Here is a 25,171-nt window from a genome sequence, read left to right as displayed (position 1 = left end):
CACGTGACTTTTCTCCTACGCTTCTACACGTTGATGCAAGTTAAATGGATGCAGCAAAGAAATAATGTCCAAGGTTTCGCAAGACACTTTGCTTTCTGTCTTTCATCCTTTCATAAGGAACCATTATATATATATATAAAAAAAAAAAGGCAATTTTAAGGTCAGAGCCTTTAAATTACAAAATTTTAAGTTGGTAATTTAGGCTTAATACATATAAAATTCTAAAGGGTGGACGTCGTCTACCCTCAAGCCTCGCCACTGCTTAGAAGCTATTTTCTACTAGCGATATAATTATTTCCTCACACTGTACACAAACTGTATTTCATGTTTGCAAGTGGAGCGTTACTAATATGAACCGATGAGAAGAGCTACTGAAACTCTGTATAATTGCAAAAGCTTACTTCTTTTCACTACCTTCGCTTACGGGTATACCCACCATCGCTGATGCGCTTGCTTTCTCCATACGCAGACTCGTGCTACGGCATGAAACCTCCAGCTTCGCCCTGTCTTGATGGCATTCGTGCTTTTTAATGGCCATCTAGCACAGGTTGTTTTTTGCACTAGTTTTTATGCTCTACGTCCGGAAGCCGTATTTATACGCAAATCATAATGTAGCTGGAATTTTTCAAAAATAACTTCATGTGGTCCCCTTGTATTTTATGTGTCAAGTAAGATATTTTCGGGATTGAGTATAGCCCGCTCCCCCCAGTGATTTTTAACGAATCATAGTGATTCTAACGATTCATACTAGTTCATAATGAATCGGAATTGCATGTTATAAAGATTTAAGATGTAAGTCTTGCGGTAAGGAAGCTTTAGTATAAGTAGTAGTAGTAGCTTTAGTAGCGGTAGTAGTAATAGTAGCAGTAGTAGTAGTAGTTAGTAGCAATAGTAGTAGTGGTGCTGGTAGTTAGTAGCAATAGTAGTACGAACGGGTTAGAAGCCCCGCAGGGGTTGGTTTGGTTCTGTTCTCGATATAAGTAGTAGTAGTACTGACTCTTCCAGTTCCGGTGACAAAGAACTGGGGGGAGCGGGCTATACACAAGCCTATCTTCGTGTTGCCCAGCGCAAGTCTCATAGGAGGCAATAAGGAGTAAATTAGTGAAAAAAATATATTTTTTGTACAATTATTTCGAGTGGTGTGTCAGAAGTTAACTAGCAAAAAAATAAGAGTGCAGATTATCTTAGAGAATCGTTTGCAGCAGGATTTTTATTTATTATTGTTATTTTGCAGTCCACTGTAAACTTTTTTTTAACTTTGAAATTTCTCGAATTTTAAGTAAACCACACGCTTGATGTAAACTACGATTGTTTATACAACTTTGAAATGTCTCAAAGCTTTTAAACAATTCTAATATCAGTTCTATACCTACCTTATTTAGCACAATATCTTTTGCTTGGAGGTTAACAAATATTTACTTCTGCAGTTCTGCTTCAGCTGCTTTTTTGTCATCTGTTGTTACCACATAGCCACTTGGGATTGGTAACTGCCTCCATCTGTTGGAGAAATCAGGAAACACATCAGCTAGCGATGTGGAGGCCATGGAGGCCGCCAGGGATGGGCCGGAGTGGGTAAGAATTTTAATTTTTATGTTATGTTTGGATAATTTATGAAATATAATTTCTATATCAATCGACTCAGTATGGGACAAGTTATTTTAGTACACCAAAATATCCCTATAGTTTTTGATGTTACGTTGCATGTTCGTTTGTTTAGACCCTGACTATTTTTACATTGTTACGCTTCCCTCCCTCTCCGGTTATGCATTTTGAAATATTTTATGTGTTTAATGGATTGTCGAGCAAAAGAAGTGAATTCTGATATAAGTTAAACACGAGAAGTAAACATTAATATGCGTAAAATGTAGTAAGATCACGAATGCTTAACGTACGTACCGACAGAAAGAATGGGTCCTTTGTTTTTGCATTGATGGAAGGTTCTTCTTATTCGGTGGTATGACGTAATAAACGTGTTAAAATTGTTAAACTAGATTTATAAATACCAAAACAAGTTCATTCCAAGCCACAAATCATCGAGTACTTCAGTTGAACAGCAAACAACAGGTGTCTTCAGCCGTTGTGTGCTGATTGACAGGTGTCAGGTCTCCTGTCATTATGCTATACATAGTGCAAGGCTCTATGTTACGTCATAGAGCTTGTTATGACTTATGCGACATTCACATCTTACCGGATAAAGCGAGAAGATAGATTGCGTAATTATAGCAATGTAAGTTAGAAAATTGTTAAAAAAAGAAAAAAAACATACTTTATGAACTACCGATAGTATTACTTTTTTGATAATTCAAATAATCGTTCATTCATTACCCTGATACTCCATTCTAAAGTATTCTAAGGCACAGGTTCAGATTAAAGTGACTACAGTTTAGAAAACTTGCTGTGAGGATTGAGCTCGGCATGGAAAGATATGTGTGTGAGGATCAAATTTCTGCAGGTAACAGTCAGTGTTGTCAGATTCAGTATCACAGACTTCCCGCTCAAAGCCCTGAAATTTCCCGGTCGGTTGCAGAATTTCCCACCAACAAAGAATATCAATCGTTAATTAATTAATCATTATATCAATAACGTCAAATTGAAATAAATTAACTCTGAACAATCAAGCAAAAGTACATCCTTCCCTGCGGGAGAAGAAATCTATTATAGGGCCATCCTTCTATTTTTATCTATATTTATTTGGTATAAATATACATATTTGTGTCTGTGTGTGTGTGTTACTTCCAAGTATTATATCCCTCCATCCTTCCCCTTTCTTTACCCTGGCCAGAACATTCAGTGAATGACTGGCCATAAATATAGTAAGCAAAGGGCCATAAACCCTCCCTCCCTTCTATCTTCTCGCAGAAAATAGATATGAGGGTCACTACGAAAGTTTTAAGATGTGAAATAACTTACATACTTAAAATAATTTTAACACGTACAGTACATTTTCTCAAAGTATTCACCATTACACTGCACACACTTTTGCATCCCCGAAAACCACTTTTGAAAGCAGTGTTGCCAGTCTTTTTCTTCAAGTGTTGAAAGTTCATTCTCGTAAGCCACTACAGCTTCTTCAGGGTTGCAAAATCTCTTCCCACGCATGCGATCTTTGATCCTGGGAACAGAAAAAAATCACACGGGGCCAGGTCAAGGCTATACGGCGGATGAGTAATAAGTTTGACCTCCGTAGATTCTAAAAACTGAATTGTGATCTTGCCCGTGTGTGCGGACGCGTTGTCATGATGAAGCAGGATCCCACGCAATCCAGTTCTTGGACGCCGTTCCCGAACCTTCTGGAACATTTCTGTTAGGCAAACAGTGATGTACCACTGAGCAGTTGCAACATGGCCAGATTTGGAGAAGAAAGTTGCGACCATTTTGTTCCCCACACTTCGCGGTCGCTTCACTTTCGTGGGTGGATTTTCATCTGGAAAGATCCGAACTCTAGACTGGCTTTTATTTTCAGGGTCAAATTGATAGATCCAAGTCTCATCACCAGTAACAATGTCAGAGACGCGTCGAGAATTGCCTCAATCAAATCTTGCAAGCATTTCTTCACACCATTTCACACGCATGCGCTTCTACTGTTCAGTCAAAGTGTGAGGCACCCAACGAGATGAAACCTTCCTGAGCCGAAGGTGATCATGAAGAATTTTTTGTTACTGCTGGCGATCCAATGTTCACTGTAGATTCAGTGTCCTTGAAAGTTGTTCGAGGATTTTCTCGAGTCATTTGTTCCACAGCGGCAATGTTTTCATCTGACACAGCTGTTGCCGGACGTCCAGCTCTCTCTTCATCTTTAAGCGATGTCCGGCCTCTTCTGAATTCACCAAACCACCGAAAAATTGTAGCACGGGAAGGAGCAAGGTTCCCAAATGCCCCCTCCAAATGGTCAAGGCCTTCTGTTTCGTTCAAACCACTTTTGAAATCGTAAAGTATCATTGCTCGAAAATGTTCCCTTTCGAGCTCCATTCTGGACAGCCGAACACTGCTCACATCAACAAACAAGTGAAGGCGATACGGCCACGCCGATAAGCGAGGCGAGTTGAAACTTGCTTCTCTTCTTCGTTCTGGATACCACTACCGAACGCAATTGTTGGAATTCAAATACTGTGCCACAACAATGCGTATCTCAAAACTTTCGTAGTGACCCTCGTATTAGCGCAATTAACAATCAGTTCCATTTGGTTAAGTTTAATAATTCTCTTGCTGTTCTGGTTCTTTTGACCTTCAAGAAGCTTCCAATCATGTACAAAGAGGTGAAAATAAGGAGTGAGAAAGAGACGCCATGAAAAGGAAGAAAAGTTGACAAGATTTCCCATTTTCAAACAGAATTTCCCACATTCCCGCCAAAGCTAAGAATTTCTCGTTTTGCGGGAAATTTCCCGCCAACTGACAACACTGGTAACAGCTACTATCCCCTTTAGAAACTAGAATCTCTAAACCTTTTAGAAAAAAATCACTGGCCGACTTGAGATTACATTTGTTCGGTATCGCAATGACTCAAGTAATCGTGTTACTTGCGTTGTCAGTTTAAGAATTTAAAGCATTTTTGTGTTTCGTATTATTTCCAAGTAAATACGTTTTCTTACCTTCCTTATTTTGATCCATTTGCTTTTTGAATTTACTCCCTTCGCAACTTAGAAAACGCAATGTTCTCATTAAGCTATAACATTCCTAAGTGAAATCAAGCAAGTTACTTCAGACAATTCATTCAGTGAATCAGGAAGGAATTAAATGTTCCGAAGAACCAATTCCTTTACGAATGGAATCGGTTAGAAATCATCGTGCTGTAATTATTTATTAGTTATTTTTTTATTATTTGTTTGAAGTCCTGAAAAATTTAGTACCATACAGTGGCGTGACGTGGCATTTTGACGATTGTTACCGGTTGTTCATTCTACGAATAACTCTAGCTTCTCAATATCAGAAAATTTAATGTTCACTTTTTTGTTTTAAGCGTACCAACAATTTTAAAATATAGACATTGTCAACGATTTTTTGGGGGGTGGAGGGGGTCAAATCTCACTTCATTTGGTCTTGACGTTGTTAAACAATGTGGTTCTTCAGGTTTTTTGAAATGCTTTCCATTTTCTGTCAAATATAGTCGAAACTTTCTCTCAATGATCTTACATATTCTTCAAAATTATCCATTTCTTTCTTCAACAGCATACATCATGAACGTTCTTTTGTAAGATATTGAGCAATATTTCTGATTTTTGTGATAAAACAGAAAACAGATGAAGTAGGAAATTAGAAACAAAATTTTGAAGGTTTTAATAATATCCTTCTGTATACTCTGGTTCATGATTCCATTCTTCTGTTTTCTTCATTATGGGTTTAAAGAGTTGAAAAGTCAATTCTTGTTTTCCCGAATGTAACCAAAGAACACATACGGTAGATACAATTTGTTGTTTGGAATTTTCATGATGACTTCAACTGACTAAATTTTCTATGATTGACGCCATGAGAATGCCATGCAGTTTTGTCCCTACCAAAAACAGGCATGATCCAGAGTAAATTTTTATTACCTTTACACACCCATACAAACATAGGTATTAGGCATGCCACTGTGCGTTAAAATGACGTTCATAACCTCCCGTCATTTTGATTTTAAATTGTTTAAACGTGGTGTTGGTCCTTCTCCGCATATTATTTGACTTTTTCTCGCAAACGAACGCATACCAAAATAGCTCCATTATGCTTTCTATGGGACAGGTAATGTTACCGAGGATAGTTCGTGTATTTCTGAATCATTGGCATACTTACTACTACTAACACTATGACACCCAGACGACACTGAAGACGATTGGACATTTTTTTTTTTTTTTTCAACACATCAAACTGCATCAAAATGCAAATTCTACAAATTAATACATGCTAGCGGCTAGACTTGGAAATTTTTTAATCGAAAATATTCTATACTAAATTAAGAACAAAATATATTCAACGTAATTAACATAAATCCTAAAATAAAAATAAGTAGTCGAATTGGAAGGAGCGCCGAAAACATCTCTACTTCTCTTTAATTGTCATTACTATTCCCCCTTGCTCTTGAAACAGTTCCCATATAGCTAAGTGTATTACATCAATAGGTATTTCTGTAAATTTAATGACACACTTCAGAGACTGACAATGTCTTTGCTCTTTCAGCTACGAGACAACTACCACCTTAATTTTTCTATGATTTAAGCAGCAATCAAATCTCAATTTAAAAAAAAAAAAAAAAAAAAATCCCATAAGCTGGGATTAACAGTCAATGAGAAACTTCATTTTGAATCAAGGTAAACCTATAATAAATATATATTCTTATTCTCTGTTGCTATATTACAGGCATCCAAATACAAAAATAACGTATTAACATGGTACGGTATGAAGTCGGACGAAGGTAAATATGTTAACATGTAAATAACGCATTTTGGAACAAATAGTTTCATATTACTATGAAATACCAGCTACTTATAGATATTTGTCCGAAATTGTATAACAATCTCGCAGCAACAGGTGGTCAATACTATTATTATAAATACAGGGTGTCTAGTATACAATGTAACCCGGAGTTTGGGATAGTAGAACTTTTGAACTGAAGTGATACACAAACAATGGTTATACCAAAATGAAGCCTTGTTCATGCATATATATTTTTAAACTGGTAACCAACGATTGCAGTACACTAGGAACAACACAGTGTTGCCAGATGTAAACGAAGGTGTAAATCTTTTTTTGCAAAACATGTAAATTGACTCATAACTCATACGTGTGGATGTTCTGTCCTTAATTTTCAGTTTGTTTAGTTGAAGTAGCCTGGAAACTATGGAGCAGAAAAAAGAATTTTTCATTTCCACCGATAACTAATCGGATGAGGCCTCTGTAAAGGGGAACTAGGGAAATGATAGTTTTCATAAATTAACACTCTGAATTGTCAACTTTGCTGATGTTTCAGTGCATCAAAAGGTGTGTTAAAAATCTGTCTACATTATGCAATTCCTGAAAACAATGAAAAACAAACTTTGAAATTATTATGATAAAAATTTTACTTACATGCACCCGGCAACACTGCTATTCATTTCTATGGGACTATTTAAAGCAAGAGGTATACAAGAACAATTCTCGAACTATTCAAGACCTGGAAACGAACATTCGCATTGCCATTGAGAACATTAAACTTCTAATCTTCGTAAAGTTGCTGCCAACTTGGTGAAATGTGTGAACCAGTGTTCGAATCAAAACAGGGGACACTCCAAGGATGTTATAACATCCTTGGGACACTCCCAGCATCCGCTGTAGAGCTGGTAACTCATTTCTGATAGTAGCAGTGTTACTGGGTGCATGTAATTAAACGTTTTAAAATGATAATTTCAAAGTTTGTTTTTCATTGTTTTCAGGAATTGCATAATGTAGAGAGGTCCTTAACACACCTTTTGATGCACTGAAACATCAGCAAAGTTGCCAGGGCTAAGAAAAAACACTTGTTATATGCTAAGATATCTTAACAAATAAGAAAATAACTATCAAATCTGAACTTCATTATTTGTAATGTCACTACTACCGATCTAATAATCTAGCGGAGGCCTTGGTTTCAGTTTGTTAGGGCAGTTATCACAAGTAGTAGTTTGTGATTTATTCTTTGAAGCAATCGTCCCAATTGAAGATCTCGTGACTATTAGAAATTGAAAGTTGGATAATAAAATAATAAAGCGCACCAACCAGATATATATATATATAGTTTTTATAATGAAATTACTGGTCTCATTTGTATTCGCTTATTTAAAATCTGCAAGAATTTTAACTGTTGGTTCTGCAGTCTTTCTTGAGTGGTGAAGACGGACGAGCTAAGGAGCCATCGATTAAGTATTAAATAAAAATGTCCCAAAATTGCAAACACTAAGTTTTGGTTTCTTTTGTGGAATTCTTAATTCCACATTATTATAGGCTTTACCTTAATTCCACTACTTATTATAGTAATATGCAAGGGAAGAGGAAATGAGCATTTAGTAGCTGCTTCTGGTTTCAGTTTATTTCAGGGTTTGTAAATCTTACGACTAAATAATGTAGCATAGTTATAGAAATTGTTTTTGTTCCCTTAAGAGGCCTGATCCCGGCGAAATTAAAATATTGCGAATTTTACAGTAATTATGTGATATCTTCAAATAGATAAAAGGTAATCGAAATGTGGCACAAGAGCGCACTAGGCGATATCATTTTACGTGAGATACAGTTGTCACGACACACTTATCTGCTTTCGATTTCGAGCCATTTTGAAAATCGGCATTTATTTTCGCGTTTCTAAAAGGCTGAAAACGGAAAGCCACTAGGTAACTTGGGATAACGGTACCTCACGCAAAATAATATTGTCTAGGGCGCTCTTGTTCCACATTTCAATTACCTTTTATCTATTTGAAAATATCACATAATTACTGTTAAATTTGCGGTATTTTAATTTCGCCGGGGTGAGGTCTCTTAAAGGGAAAAGATATTTCAGACATTTACAATTTAGAACAGTGCCGCATTATTTATTTGTAAGCTTTACCAGGTCTGGAAAATTTTTGGGAGCGGAAGGTACAACTACAAGACGTTCATTTTCATTTCCCTTATATACGTTACCATTAATAATGAGGATGAGTTAGTTCATAATAATGTGGAATTAACATTCCGAAGAAATCAAGGAAAACTTTGGTGTTCGCTTTTTAGTAGAAGGTTATCCATTAGTGAAGTATGTACAATTCCTTAGCCCATGTTACTTTCACCTGAGGAAGGCAGCAGAATCAGCTATTGAAAGTACTGTGTATTTTAAGTAACTGAAATACAAATCAGGCAGTTTATAAAATTCACATTTTATTTAATTTCATCTGTGAATAAGAATGCAGGGATTTACAAAAAGATGATGATGACAAGCTTTTATTTTTTAATCTTCGTATTACCAGGTGTTTTCGCATGGGATAAAGCACGAATAAGCAGGCGGGTAAGCTTGAACCCCATGTAAAAATTTAATCAGTATAGGCCTACTCAGTGGTCGAACTGAGACGGTATGCCATATCGCCTCTGGTTTTTCAGTGATGAAGGCATACCGCCTCTGGCTTTCTAGTGATCAAAAAACATACCATCACTGGAGAGTAGATGCTAAATATCTTTAATAAGTCCATTTTTATTCACAGTAATTGACGAATAGCTTAGCACGTAACAAGATTTTATTTCTTACGTAGAAATAATTTTTAAGTTGACAACACCGACATTTTTGTGAACTTTTTCATACTTTTTTGTTTTTAAAACGAGGTGTCTTCAAAGAAGTTCACTTAGTTTATATTTTGATGTGGCATATTGAATTGTTTATTTCTTATGTATGTGTATGTCTTCTTACTTTAATGCATATAAATATCGTGTTTTGACCATAGGCGGATTTAGGGATTGTCTGCTGTGGGGTTCGGTCTTTCGGGGATTGGAATACTCCTCAGTCGAGTGAGGGGTCCGGGAGTTTTTCCGCAGGAAATTGTTAATATAAAAGCTCGGTTTTTGAAGATTTTCGTGTATAATACTCTATAGTATAACATAAGGGATTTTTTTAAAAGAAAGTTGTTGGCAGGGGATCAAAGTCTCTCCATGCCCCCTCCCCGTAACTGCAGAGCTCTCCAATGATTTTCAGTCATTATGTACACAAAAATGCAATCTTTAAGGCAACACACTCTCACTGTATTTCAGCATTTAGATAGCCGGTATATCGAATCAAAATCGTAATAAAACGTACCGCCTCTGCTTTATATATATATGGATGCGCATATTCTTTAGTTTATGTTCTTTACCTTTCTGTAAATAAAGGCTGGAAATTTTTTTTTAAACCACAAATACTTGCTCCAAACACACCAACTTTTTGCGTCCTGTACGTGAAGCTAGGTTGCTGCCATGCTGCAAGAGTCTTACAGCCGTCATTTAAAAAAAAAAAAAAAAAAAAAAAATCTTGCAACCCTACAATACTTCTCCATGTAAACATAGTCTTCAAAGGGACATGCAACAATTTTTTCATCTCGCAAGGAGTCAAACCATGTGCAACTTCCTGGGTCGTCTTGCTTGCTACCTGCTATCGCCCTCCCACTGACATACAGAAAAAAACGGTTTTGCCGCTTCCGAAACGACGGATTCTTCACTATTTGCCCACTAGAGTACAGTGCTGCATTGGTGGAGATCTTTATTGCTTTCAGAAATTGTAATGTGTTAACAGTAGGTAGAAAGGATGAGGTTGCAAGATTTTTTAATGACAGCTACAAGATTCTGGCAGCCTAGCTTAAGCGAAGTTTTGTGTCGAAGCTTCTCTAATTGAAAACTCATTTTGTCTGTCACAGTTTCCTTCCGCCTTTTCAGTATTTATTTTACTTCGACCTAGAAAAAATGTATTTCAGTTTTTTTCTTGAATTTTCCGATTGAATTTACAAACGAAGGAAGTTGTGTAGTAGGAATAGGCCTATTCCTTTTGTTACTACGGCTGCGTGGTCCTATAATCAAGGCGAGATGTGTAGTGAGGAACGGTATATGCTATGAGGTTTAATGATGGTCTGTTCTTCTTCCAAGCGCACTCCATTTAAATCGCGGTCATCCTTTGGAGCCCACGTTAATAGTAGGTCGTATCCTGTATACCAGTAGCTCTCAAAGTGGGGTCTGCGTGACCTAACCAGGGGGTCCACGACGCCTAAAAATTGAAATGTGTTGTAATAAAATGGAACTCTCAGCTCTTATGCAAGAAGTATTTTTTCAGTTACTAAAAAGAAAGCAATTAGAAATTTAGATGCTTTCCTACTTTACTAAATTTCTGCCCTGAAGCCGGTAATTCGTTATATAGGACTGCTTCAGGTAAGAGAAATTCCCTTTTTGTTAGGGCACTTTTTCAAAGCAGTTATACATTAATTGCCCGGCGCCTCGGAATTTCATGGATTTCATCAAGTGGCGGAGAGCTCCCACCACTGCCACCAATTCAAGATTATTTTTTTTTAAAAAAAGAAGTAAATGTTAGTCATTCGTATGCTCATAAGCATCAAGCCCCCTCCCCCACACACACACCGCAGTTCTGAGATTAAATATATATGAGAAACCCCTCCCAAAATATGTTTCTAATGTGGAATTGGACCAAAGATTGATGGTGGCAAAACTTACTCCAGATTTCAATGCAATTATGAAAAAACGAAGAAATTTTTCATTCCTCACATTAGTGACCCCCACATTTGAGAACAGTGTTTATCAAGTGGATTTCCTTTAAGAAAAATGATTTTCAGTCTTGAAAATTACTATATATGTACTAGAGAGAAGCGAACTATGGAATTGAAATTTCGTTCACTAGAAAACAATCATATATCTTTAGAATATAGGCGTATTACTTATTGCATTATTTTTCTTATCAGTGGTAATTCTAATTAGTATATTTTTTTAGTAGGCTACCATGTGAGATTTCAGATACCCTTGCAAGAGGGTCCGCAGGTCACTTTCCGAGTGAACAGGGGGTCCGCGTTATCGGAAAGTTTGAGAACCAATGGTTTATACTAATGTAGGTTTTGCATGACGTAAAACAAAGACTCACGCTTTTTGTAAGTTACCGTACAGGAAAAATAGTGGGCATAGAAGACATCGAAATGTGTAGGTAGATTGTTTATAGGTACTAGTACTTGGAAGCATTTCTTTTTCCTGCATTATACAAGAATATAAATTCTTTGGGAACACATGCACAATAGTACGTGGAATTTGCATAGTATAATAATTTGTGCTGTGTCAGTTGTATTGGTATGACAAAAGCTGCTGGCATTTTGTGTTTGATCAAGGTAAACAACTTCTCCCATTAGCGTATGATGTCCAAAATATTTGAGAAGTCAGTTTGTTTTGTACTCGGTAGATGGCAGGCAAGTTATGTGATAGCACCAGAGAGAAGCGAACTGCGGAATTGTTTCAAGGACAGGAAATCATTAGAGATGGCATATTGTAAACATTCTTCACCTGACTTGTGCAATACCTCACGTGTTGGCATGCCTTCATAGTTTTAAACATGAGCTTCCGCTTTTTGGTTAAGTTTGTACAAAGGATATTCTTTGTTGATAAAAGCATCGAATGATCATGCTGTACTTGTTTGATGCAGTATTACGAAAGATGTGACTTGTATTCATAATAGACGATATAGTACTTACCTCTTCTTAACATGTAACAAAGAGTTTGGTTTATACTCTTGTCATAATCATCGTTATGCGTGTAATTTTAATACCAACCAAATTTAGATGTAGCCCTTCGTCATCGGAAATTGAACGTTAAAATCACGTCTCGTGTATTTACTCTCCGTTCAACATTAAAGTGTAAATAATGCCCTAAACAAATAAAAAAGATTTTGTAAAATTGAGTAAAATGTTTATTTTAGTGGGGGATTAAATTGAGAGCCCATTTCTTAATTTTACCAACCCTCCCCTCCCCCCGAAAAAATCTTATTTTTCTATTTTCAGTGAGATGTTCTACTAACAATGAACTACCTCACCAAAATACTATTTTGTCCTTTCTAGTGTATTTTGTATTCTTTTCGGTCTTTATTCAATATTTTTAATTGTACTGTGGAATGGAGTAGTCTCTTTCCTCTTACTACAAAAAGGAGAATGCCCAAACTTGTTGATAGGACGCCTAGAAGTCTGCAACCAACCGAACTACATGAAAATGGTGTATTGCCGTTGGGTTTGCGTGTTTGTACAACATTTCTGAGCTTAACTTATTAGTATGGAAGGGCATAAATTTCAGTTGCAAGAATTGATTCTTTGACTTAACAGAGAAGTTCCTCAATAAAAGAATAGTAATAAGCATGAATTTAATTTAATCAGAATTAGATAATTTAAAATACAACAATTACAAATTCTGTTCTGGAATCTTGCGTTATTCTTATGTACAATAGTATAGGTTCAGTTGTGAAATATCTGTGATTGGAAATCTTCAGATATTTGTGACAGCTGTGGTATTTATAAGGAAAGCTATCGAAATCTCATCGGGGTGGATTGATTTAAATCAAATTCCGAAATAAATTAATTTAAAGTGAAAACAAGTAAAATCCCTTTTCTCTTCTGTTATTTCGATTATGGAAGATAATAACCGTAATACAATGATACTCAAATGTATGGACAGCAGGGAAAATCCCGTTCTGAGCGGGTAAAGGGTGAATCGTGCTTTCTTCTCTTCGTAATGGGGCGTTTACACTTAGCTGATTTGCGTTCGATTCAGTTGAATTGACGTCACTTTCAACTTAATCGACCGTGTAAACGGGACTTCAACTTAATCGCTTGTTGATCGAAGGCGAATAATCGACTGGCAACTGAATTGAAAGACGTTCTATTTTCTGTGGTTGAAATAATTGAACACATCCATCGATCTGATTCGGCCTAGTTGCTTCGATTTAGTCGTGCGACTAAATCGACCAAGTGTAAACGCCCCATAACATAGGGTTTTTAAATCGTTAACTATTTCACCGGAGAAATCACCATGGACATTTAAGGCGAAAATTCTTTTGTGTGGGCATCTGTTTGTTCCCAGATAATAGGGGTGTATTTAGAGGGGTTCGATCCCTTCTCCGAAACTTATTATTATTTAGATTTTATAACTTTAGGTGAAGTTTACGTGTTTATGTGTATTTCGTGCCCCAAGCTAGTTCCGATTTTTTTCTTTTAATATGCCTTTGCCAAATATCAGTGACTTTTGTCATGTAAATGTTGCTATACTTTTTCCTTAATGCTTAAGAAACATTGTTTGGGATTGAAATAAGTTAACGATTGGGAAATAATTTAAACTTCGAGTCCAGTTGTTTCACTTAAATTGCATAATTAACATTTAATACTAATTTCTGTTTTTCTTTCTTTCTTTCTTTCTTTCTTCAGTTTGCGACTTGTATTATACGAGGAGAAAGATTTGATTTAAATTTTAAAAACATCATGATTTTTTTCCACCTTGGAATCTCTCAATCTTGTGTTCCTTAGGGCTCTTCTTGTGTTCGATGTAGACTGTGGCTTACTTGATTAATAATAATATGATTTTCTATAACCTTTGATACTGTTAAAAGTTACGTAATAAATATGGTTTCTTTATTCTGATAGATCAATATTAGAGGAATTGGAATAGTGAAGTTCCAGCCTCTTGAGGATGGGGTCTGTAGTTCGATGCCATTTCTCGCCTAATGGGTTTTATGCTGAACAAGCACCATAATTGTGGATTTTCCCAAGGTTCTCCATTTCCTTGCATCTTCTTCATTCCACCGCTTCGTTTATCATTATCTTCACCTTCTCCCTTAGCTTCGGAGGATAATCGTAGTAACGTTAAGTCAAAAAAATATATATTAATGTTAGAACTAATGCTATGTCGGTTATTTGGAGTAATATAGAATAAGGGAATTGGATGCTTGATAGGATTCATTGCTCTCACTTACGATCAGCGTTTCTCACAAGCGTTACATCCCAGTGAGTGACGTGGACCTCCTTCAACCGAATAAAAATGGTAAAGAGAGAACGATTTCTTATGAAAGAACTGTTACCGTTTTAGGGGAAGAAATTAAATATTTGGTAATGAACTTATAATTACTTGATAAAGTATCTGTGCGTCTTTCCATAATATAGATTAAATCTAGGAAATTTCGAGCTAAAAGACTGTCGAAATGAATCTTAAAAGCGTGCGTTATGTATTTTCAGTGTCAGAACACTTATCCGTATATACAACTATCTGTTTATAAACTAGTTGTGGATGAATCATCGTCTATGAATCATTCTAGAAAAGAAAACGTTTTTTTTTTTTCTTTCGTTAGAAAAAGGGAAAAAACGTAATCTCAACATCTATAATAGCTTTCATACAGGGTTTGTATGATAAGTAATGAGACCAGGTCTGGAAACATTGTTTTATTGATCTGATCTGTACAGGGACTTAAAAGCTTTCGAAGTACTCTCCTCTTGCGTCGATGCACTTCTGCAATCGATGTTTCCACGCTGCAAACGCCCCCTGGAAGTCAGCAGCCGGCATGTCCTTTAGAAATGTGGTCACGGCTGCTTGGATGGCTGTGACGTCTGCAAAACGGGTTCCTTTCAAGCGTGGTTTCAGCTTCGGGAAGAGGAAGAAGTCGGCCGGGCTCACATCTGGGCTGTAGGGTGGTTGTGGAAGGACTTCCACCCCAATCCGGGTCAAAAAGGAGGTCACTAAGAAGGCGGTGTGGGCAGGGGCATTGTCGTGATGCAACTTCCACCGGCTAGCGATCGCCGGTCTTTTCCGCTTGACGCTCCTGTGCAGTCTCTCAAGGACTTGTTTGTAGAAGGCGGCGTTGACGGCTTGTCCTTGGGGTACAAACTCCTTGTGGACCACCCCCACATTGTCAAAAAAAACAATCAACATTGTTTTCACCTTTGACTTCGACATTCTGGCCTTCTTGGGGCGCGGGGACGCAGGAGTGTGCCACTCCGCGCTTTGACGTTTCGTTTCAGGGTCGTACTGGAACACCCACGACTCGTCACCTGTTATGACGTCATCTTCAAAGTTAGGGTCACTGTTCATGAGGTTCAACAGTTCCTGACAACAATCAACACGTCGTTGCTTTTGTTCGTCAGTCAACACTCGCGGCACCAGTTTCGCACAGATTTTTCTCATTCCCAATTGTTCCGTCACAATCTTGTGCACTGTTGTGTGGTTCATATTGAGTTCATCAGCAATCAATCTCAACGATAATCGACGGTCTGAGTTCAGGAGATCCCTCACTTTTGCCACAGTTTCGTCCGTAGTCACTGTTGTCGGGCGTCCAGCCCTCTCCAGATCCTCAACGCTTTCCCGGCCGTTCCGGAACGCACTGTGCCAACGAAACACCTGGGCTTTGGATAGGGCTTCCTCTTTGTAGGCCTCCGTGATGAGAGAAAGCGTCTGAGTAGCCGTTTTCCCCAGGCGAACGCAAAATTTGATCGCATAACGCTGTTCGATGGAACCCTCCATGTTTGTTGATTTTCCGCCGTGACAAGAATGTTCACAAGGGCTTTGTCCAAGGCTTGTCCGCGCTCCACTAAGGCTCGGAGCCAACTGACGCGCGGTGCGTTGCTTTGCTCGGACCCCCCCCTACATCCTCCATCACCGACAAACCCGCTCCAGCGACACGCGCGCCGCGGCGCGGCGAGTCTCATTACTTATCATACAGACCTTGTATACACAAATAACATGCGGAAGGCTTTTATTGATTATTTTTGTTTTGTTTCTTCTTATTCATTGCAGCAATGATTTCCGATTCTCTCCTATGAATTGCATCATCCGTTCCCGAAAGGTAATAAATACGGGACATCGTACCTTAAGACTTTTGTTTTAATTTTTTCTTTCTTGGGCATTGGTTGTGAAGAGTTCTTTCTTCAGTATTTTCAAATTAGTAACAAACGGATGCACGAGCGGGTGAATACGGAAGGGAACATGTTACAAAACTCAACACTAGATACGCGTCATTCTTAAATGGGAAAGACACGTTGCTCGCAGCTGGGGTGACCATACGTCCCGATTAATCGGGAGTGTGCCGTTTTCAAAACAAAATGATATTCCTGTTTTTTAAAAAGACCATTTTGGGACATTTTAAAATTAAAACACTACAGGATGGTCCAAAAGTTGAAAACACCCAAACAAAAGGCAAGATTTTAAAAGAATTTGCAAAAATAACGCTGTGTGTTAGTAGTAGAAGAGGGAGCAAAACTTTTAGGACTTGTGGTGTTTTCATTTTCTTAAAGGAAACCGTTGTGCTACCTTGTTCTCATCTGAAATTTCCTAAGGAATTCAATGCTACATTTGTTTACGAACGAATGGACGCATTATTGTTCTGGAATGTGATGTCATTGTCCGGAAACATCTGCACCATAGGATGCACATGATCCCCTAAAATGTCGATATAATCATGGGCAGCGACACGGTTAAGCATCAGCACAGGACCCAGTGAAAACTGGGATATCTCGGCTCAACATCACAGAGCCGCGGCCATTTTTCACGGTTAGTTGGAGGCACTGCGGACCGACACCACGCAAAAACATGTGAAAGAAGATAAAAATGATGACTCAGCTGACTATATACATTTTCAGTCACCAGTGGTCCATGTTGTACGTTTGCGGCACCATTGGCTCCGTGCTAAAGCATTAATAGTTCTCTCTAACCGGTTTCGCTCGTGAAATTCAACCCTGTGTATCCATGTTATGTAATTCGAAAGTACTGCTTGAGTTCCTCCGTCATTTGCACTGCAGTCGCACGACGGTTCATAGTAATAATCCGCTTTAATGCTCGGCAGGACCTGTCACTAAGGGTTTTCTTCTGACCGGTGTTTGTCTTCACCGATGTTGTTTTGCCTTGCCCGTTGCGACATAAACACTGAACACTCTTGCCACTTTCATCACACCCGCACCACATAACCAGTGGTGCTATTCTAATTTTTTAACAACCAGTTCTCTCTCTCTCTCTTTATATATATATATATATATATATATATATATATATATATATATATATATATTATGTATCTGAGAGAGTGACATGTATACAAATGGTGTGACGAAATTATGTTGCACTTCGAATATCTTGGAAACGAATTATACAAGATAGATGATTGTTACAAAGTATTTAAAAGACGTTCGTCCAGCAATGGATCGATAATTGTTAATAATGGCAGGGGTGCCCACAAGGGGGGGCTATGACGCAAACTGCGTCATTGAAATATTGTGGGGGGGTTAAAAATCCATATAAATATGTTTGATGGGGGGGGGGTAAAATTAATCGAAAAGAAGATTTTTTTCATGGAAAAACACCTACGGATAGACAATTGGGGGGGGTGCGTCATGGACATAAGGGGGGGTGGGCACCACTGATAATGGTATGTATGAATTTCATATATAAATAACCCTCACTGCTTCACTCATATGATCCCAGTTCTCATTCTTGATATCTGAGCATTTTAGATTAAGGAATAAACGTTTGTACTTTCTTCTGAGAGATCGTACGTTTAGCCCTGTAGCTGTAAGAATTTCTAAGAACAAAGACACTTAAAATAAAATTTACCGTTCCCACCGCCCTCCATTAATCTTCTCGTATGTACAGAGCAAAGTAATGTTCTTCAAATAGGTTCATTGTTTCTGGCTGAAAAATTTGTATTCTACATGCTCTCCCTTCCAGCTGAAATTTGCAATGGACACACTTGCTGTGCTAATAGAAATACAAAAGATATAGAAATCTTATCTGCATGGTTCATTTTGATTGCCGAAAATGGATTCTGCTACGTGAAGTTACCACCGCCCATTTTGTTTTTGATATAAATTGTTTATAAATCCTGAACAAACGAAAATTTTATAAGAACAATCGTGAACAAACGATCTACATGGTTTAATTTTCAAATTCTGAAAATGGGTTTTGCCAGGTTTAAACACACACTTTGTTTGGCTTCTTTCTTCCACGCTTGGCTTGGTGATTTTAGTGTGTATGTGTGTATGTAGATTTATCTCGGTACAACAAACGGTTCTGCGAACTCGAAATATTTTAACAACTGGTTCGCCCGAACCGGCTGAATAGCACCACTGCACATAACCAAACGCCAACACTTTTCGCCCTTTGAAAATCAGTGAGGTCTCCCATTTTACATTATCACTATCAGCTGAGCACACTGCCGTTCCGTTGTTCTTCATGTAATAGGAGCAGGGCCGTGCCGTGGAAAATCAGCGCCCGGGGCGAGACTATACGACGGCGCCCCCATACATATATTCCACGCAATTTTTCCTATCTTTTTCCTTGTTTCTTCTAATTTTTCGCTCCCTTACTTCGGCGCCCGGGGCCGTCGCCCCCTCCCACGGCACGGCCCTGAATAGGAGTTTGCCCTAACACAGCTTTACCCCAGAGCTGCGGTCGCCGCCCTATCGTTCTCAGACATCTGACGTGTTTCTAACATCAATTATTACTTTCCTAGTGTAAGCACCCGTTGTTGCCGGGTGTTAATTCAGAACCTGATAAAAAGAGAAAAGAAGAATGCCCCGATTCCATAACCCTCTTATTTATTTTATGTTGTTATGTGAGCCAGCATAACCAATATGTAATGTTTGGAAGGCATTCTTAGAAACCGCGAGAAACGTGAATGTATTTTGCCTTCTTGATAATCCCCTCACAACACCGAGCCGAGAATCGAAAAAACTGCTTCGTACCCGACTGAAAATCTATCTTTGAACAGGATTTTGTCCTAGGTAACTCATTTCGGTGCGGAAAAAGTTTTATTAGCATTTTGTATATATGTATCATAATTTCTGAAGTTTTGTATTGGCCGTGGCTGATAGTGTGTGGTCATGTAATCCAGCTCTCTTCAGAGCTGGTTAGTTTGGTGGGAGAGACTTACATTCTGAGGTGTAGTCTTGTATCTGCCAACTGAACTGGATTCAACCCTCGAACGTGCATAAGGACGCAAAAAACAAAAACTCAACTGTTTTTTTTTTTTTTTTTTTTTTTTTTTTTTTTTTTTTTTTACTGTGTATAAGTTACTAACTAAACTTAATATAGGTGGTGGTGATCTTAGTTGTTGGTTTGAGTTTAACGCCCCTTTTCAGTACTGAGACTACATGAGACGCGGACCTGCAGTTTAAGGTGAAATCCAAACCAGCATATGAGTTCAAATTCAAACCAGAATTTAACCCTGTGCACTGAAGGGACGCGCATCAGTCACTAAGATCTGCCGGGAAGGCTGAGATGTCTCCGAATATTTTAAGCAATCAAGTTCCACGGTTGATCAATGTTCAAAACGGTAATAATAATTATCTTTTTTTAAATCAAGTACGCACAAATGTGACTTTTGTTGATTTAGAAAACAGAAATTGTATTAAACATTGATTGCTTGGTTGGTTGATTTGGAGTTTTGCACCGAGGCTATATGAGATGAGGGTCTACATCTTAACATGAGATCCGAACTACATACACTCCCACCGGGAATCGAACTCCGGACTCTCACACTAACCATATACTGTAGCCACGAAGGGGTTCGTGTTAAATATTCCCGATCAATGCTTCAGTCCAGTTGCTATTGGAAACTGTGATATGCACATGTACTCACTGTTATTACTCATTGCGTAGAAGAAATGGTGTCGTCCATTGGCATGTGTTGCTGTGTGTATTGTTTGCAAACAGCGCAGTTGTGCTTTTGAAGAAGACCATCCCGCGTCCCTCTCCTTTTTTACTTTCCACTTCACTTCAAGGTTAAGAGCCAGACTGGCAACTGATGTGAGAGAGAAAAAAGTGCATAAGCGTCTCGCACTGTTTGAACTGTTGGAGCACTTTTTTTTTTTTTTTTTTTTTTAATCAACATCTACGTCATCAAGATTCAATTGTTTTGAATAACATCGTTTTGTTTACTTAATTTCATTGGTGTGTTGTTGCAATCTTCAGATCAATATTTTATATTCCTAATGATTTGGGTATTTACGAAGTGAGTGGTATGTTTACTGATACAAAGCAGTGGATTATTTCAACGCTAGCGTTATTAGAAGCAAAGAGTTGACGGATTCAAATAAATGTAGATATTAGAAACTAGCTGATACGTTTATTGAAAACATTTGAGATACACTTGAACTCTCTCATCCCTTGTAAGATGCATATTTGAATGAAAATGAAACGATTAAAAAAAAAAAAAGCTGGACTCACTACTGTGTTCGAAAATTCATTTCAAACAGTGTAAACCTTTGTTATTTGCCAAAAATACCCCTTCCCCACTTAAGACGCATTACAACACAGCTGAACCCAGGTGATAATGTTCAAAAATTCATTTTAAGTAATTTAGCAGTTTCCTCATTTCGAAATTTTATGAATAGGAATTAAAGTACTATAGAAATTGTTCTCTTTGGAGAGGAATTTTCTGAAACCGAGACACGTGTCCAGTTATATTTTTAGTGAGAAGTTATATACAGTACCAACTTCAATGTTCCTAACGTAAAGGTTAATGAGACACTCTTTTTCACACATACACTAGAAAAACTCGGTCCCTGTTTAGAATATGTGTTTTAATGAAAGTGACGTAATAAAAAAAAAATATAATTCAAGGTAGATACTAATCATGTTCAAAAATTTGATTCAAATGGTAGTCACTTTCCCGCAATGCGATCACAAACAAGATCATTTCCAATTTTTATTTATAGAAATTTAAAAGAAACATAAACACTCAAATGAAATGTAAAATATCACTTAATGAATAAAATAAATATTCGTTCACTTTATATCCGACCATTTTTTGACGGGTATTCACCTTAAAGGGATACCGCGCCGCCCCGGTACCGAACATGTTCTATTGGGCCCCCAGCATTATAAACTATCATATGGCATCACAGTTTCGGTTGGGAATTCTGTCCCTCACCTCCCTGCAAGCTTTCCGTAGGCAAACTGAAGTGCGCAGGCAGCGATGTTGAAGACGTCGTTTTAACAATCGAAATGCGCAAAAAATTCATTGGATTGACATCTGAACTTTTAACAGGAATGTCTTCTAACGGAATGACACGAATTCCTACTTCCTCTGCCATTTACTGATAAAAATAGTGGTGTTCTGGTGGTGTGACTTGAAGCCTTGTCTAAAATGGATCATCATCTGGTTCGCGTTTATTCCTTACAGTTATGAGATGTCTTTCCAGTAGATAGGTGTCAGAACGGATTCTTGGAAGAATCTTGCATTAACCTTCACGTTTTTGTCATCTTGTGTATCATCAACTTATCCAAATCCCGTAACAGCCACAAAGCAACGAGGGACTTCCCTGCACTGACGAACAAAGTTGCTGCCCCCTTGCCGTCAATATCATTGTATGTGATAGCTCGAATGGGACCTCCAGTGGTGAGATGGACATAAGATTCATTCATTGTAACAACTTTCTTCCATTTGGAACCCGCCGAGTACCTTTCATAGTTTCCTGCAGTTCGTCTTATGTTCGGCAATGTGATGTGGTAGCAGGTGATGATGTACACGGGTCTTCCGCGCACACTTTAACCTGAGGCGCTGCTGAATTGTTTTGTTCACAGCTGACGGTGCGAAGTGAAAGCTGCGACTCATATCTCGTTGTGTCGGGGAATTTTCTTGGCAGGCCAATCGACGGATCCCCTTAGTTTTACGGGTGTCATTTTGCTTGTAGCCCATGAATGAAAATTCAACGTTGCCATTTACCTGGATCCACAACATAAGTGAATGAAGTTACTGTTTGAAATGGGGGCTGGCTGGCCATCGATATGTTAGCTTAATAGATAATTTCATTCACTTATGTTGTGGATCCAGGTAAATGGAAACGTTGCATTTTCATTTAACATTGGGCGCATAAAGAGTGTACAGCCCAAACGGCTCGTCCGATTTAAAAAGATCCTTTACTTTAGATTGAAAACATCATATTTGGAGATGGTTTTTGCTCTTACATTTTGTTGTAACTAATAATAACAGTTATCCTATGCCAGGGGACTTTTGAGACACCCTATATATATAAAGAGAGAGAGAGATAGCAGATGGACATACAGTAGATATAACTCCTTAGGAAACAAACCATATAAGGTAAACAAAAGCATTTTTTTTACTGGATACAACTGACAAGTAGAGATTTGGGTAGCACTGCGAATATGTTGAAAACGAATTATCCAAGATAGATGTTTGTAAAAAAGTATTAGAAAGACCTTAATCCAGCAATGAACCGACAATTCTTGATAATGGTAGTATGTATGCGTTTCATATATAAATAACCCAAAGTACTACACTCATATGATCCCAGTTTCTTTCTTGATATCTGAGCATTTGATTAAGAAATAAACACATACCTTATTCTAAGAGATCACATTCTTTATATAGAGTCGTTCCGACGCTTGATTAGTGTCATACTAAAGAGATGGACTAACATAATGTTTCCTGCAGTAGTCAGCCCTTTAGTGTGACGCTAATCAATCGTCGAAATGACTCTGAGTAAGGCCCCACCTGTTAACCTTGTAGCTGCAAGAATTTTTAAAGACAAAGATGGTTAAACTAAAATTTGCTGTTCTTGGACATAACTGGCTAAAATTTAATGTTATATCTTGATATAACAAACGATGCTGCGAACTCGAAATATTTTAACAGCCAGTTATATATATATATATATATATATATATATATATATATATATATATATATATATATATATATATATATATATATATATATATATATATATATACAGGGTGTTAGTTAACTATACCGACAAACTTAAGAGGTGATTCCTCACATCAAAATAAGAGAAAAAATTCATATGGACCTATGGCGAAAAGTGTATAGTTTCAGAGCTAGGGATGTCCAAAATCGCGAAAAAGCCAAATTTCAAGAGGCCCTATTTCGAATTCGAAAGACTGTGGATGGTGGTCCTTATCAGCGTAAAGGAAGTCACACATACGCAATCCAAAAAAATGCATATTCCATCAATGTTCAATGGGTGTACAGATTATTCCCTGCAGGATGAAATTTCCAGACATGCAATCAACCGAATTTTGAAATATGCTCTTGACTTTATGATTGGCAAACGATAAGTCTTGATACCAGTCAACACAAAATCCTTTTGCGCGATGTCAGAAGTGTTAAGGATCGTCAGCAGCACGGTCTCTCGTACTCGGGAAAACGCTTGGTGCGATGTTTTCTTTCACACTTATAAGTGAAGAAAGCGTGAAATATGCCATGGCGAAATACATATCATTACACGTTATTCCGAACACAAAGAAACATGGAGGCCTGTTCCTAACACTGCTGCCTTCCCTCCGAAGCATTGGATGTCCATTATTGTCAAGGTTTATCTCCTGCCTACTTTGGACCCTTTTTGAAATCAGGGTATATCTCAAAACTATTGAAAACATATCTGAGAATTACACTCTATAGGGAATACCCTCTACACCTGTTAACAATTCATGAAATATGCACTTTCGGATTGTGTATGCGTAGCTTCCTTTACGCTGATAAGAACCACTATCCACAGTTTCTGGAATTCGAAATAGGGCCTATTGAAATTGGGCTTTTTCGCGATTTTGGACAGCCCTAGCTCTGAAACTATGCACTTTTCGCCAAAGGTCCATATGAACTTTTTCTCTTATTTTGATATGAGGAATCACCTCTGACAGTTTGTCGGTATAGTTCATTAACACCCTGTATATATATATATATATATATATATATATATCATTCACATCCCTTAAGGAACTAAGGTTTCAGAACTCCAGTGTGTGACCCTTGAGATCCAATATTTTCTTGATCAATGTTTGTTTTATATGAACTTAAGGGTTTAGGTAATAAAACTAAAGCGGAAGAGGAAGGAAATGACCCTGGATGAGAATCGGACTTGGCTCAGGGTGTATAATTGTGCAATGTCATTTTTACCATGAAAATAATCAAGATTAAAAATAAACTCTGAAGCGTTATCCTTCGACGGAACGTATTTTTTTCCTGTGCAGTTATGGCAACCATTCGTTGACTTCACGTCCTGCCTTGCATATGTTTTACAGCACTACGAGTACTTGAGGTCACGGATAAAAAAAAAAAAAAAAAAAAATCCCTTTTCCCCTTCCGTCCTTGCTTCCGTTGTAAACAGTTCGTATGCCAAATGACGGATTCGTTATTTTTTAAAATTCGTTTCCGTTTGCAAAAGCAGAAAAAATGTGAAATTTAGATAACGTACAAAGACGAAATATATAGCCGATAAATGAAGTACTTGAACTTTAGCTTTAATTCCGTTATTATCTAGATGAAACTGCTGTAAACTAAAACGTTTTCAAACGATATAAAAACACATACTATGTCCATTCAAGCTCTGTTTAATTTCAACTACGTATTAAGAATATTGAAAAGAGAGATTATGTAGAAATTATACTTGGAACTTGGGTTATTTAAGACAAAACATGAGTAGTCATGCGTTCACCTTGTAAAAAGTTTGACTGAATCTTGAGTAAATATTTCTATTGGTACGGCAACGGCGTCAGTACACGTGGACCCTAACTTAATTCCACGACTTAAGATTTTTTAGCGTTAGCGTGCATATACAAGAAGTATTGCAGTGTCGAATACGCCCTGTGGAGATTTGAGTTCCAGTTCAAATATATGTCGTCATCCGGATCAGAGCCTTCATAAGCTTCAGTGTTTTATTTTTATTCAGTTACAGATTCAACACAGATGCTGTTTGAGGCAGTTGAA

The 25,171-nt window shown here is 37.7% G+C and overlaps 2 protein-coding genes across 6 annotated transcripts in view; one reads left to right on the top strand and one right to left on the bottom strand.

Moving 5' to 3' along the window:
• LOC145673334 (U11/U12 small nuclear ribonucleoprotein 25 kDa protein) overlaps positions 1-25,171 on the bottom strand; it is a 93,233-nt gene that overhangs the window by 14,957 nt on the left and 53,105 nt on the right. The window contains exon 1 of one of the 4 annotated variants that reach the window (XM_081742940.1): positions 2,326-2,353. The exons of 1 other annotated variant lie outside the window; for it this stretch is intronic. In XM_081742940.1, coding sequence (XP_081599066.1) covers positions 2,326-2,338 — 13 coding nt within the window. In that variant the 5' untranslated portion in view covers positions 2,339-2,353. Of the gene's footprint in view, positions 1-1,373; positions 1,509-1,896; positions 2,089-2,325; positions 2,354-25,171 lie in introns of those variants that run through there. 2 more of the 4 variants (XM_081742943.1, XM_081742941.1) reach the window with 2 other exon arrangements.
• The window catches only part of LOC145673333 (MAP kinase-interacting serine/threonine-protein kinase 1-like), a 244,304-nt gene continuing 220,597 nt past the window's right edge, over positions 1,465-25,171 (top strand). The window contains exon 1 of one of the 2 annotated variants that reach the window (XM_081742935.1): positions 1,465-1,572. In XM_081742935.1, the coding sequence (XP_081599061.1) occupies positions 1,543-1,572 (30 nt within the window). In that variant the 5' untranslated portion in view covers positions 1,465-1,542. The remainder of the gene's footprint in view (positions 1,573-25,171) is intronic. The other variant, XM_081742936.1, reaches the window with a different exon arrangement.

This window comes from Thermobia domestica, chromosome 16 (genome assembly GCF_964235325.1).
Source record: "Thermobia domestica chromosome 16, izTheDome1.hap1.1, whole genome shotgun sequence".
Taxonomy (NCBI): Eukaryota; Metazoa; Arthropoda; class Insecta; order Zygentoma; family Lepismatidae; genus Thermobia; species Thermobia domestica.
This window is presented reverse-complemented; position numbering and strand designations above follow the sequence as displayed.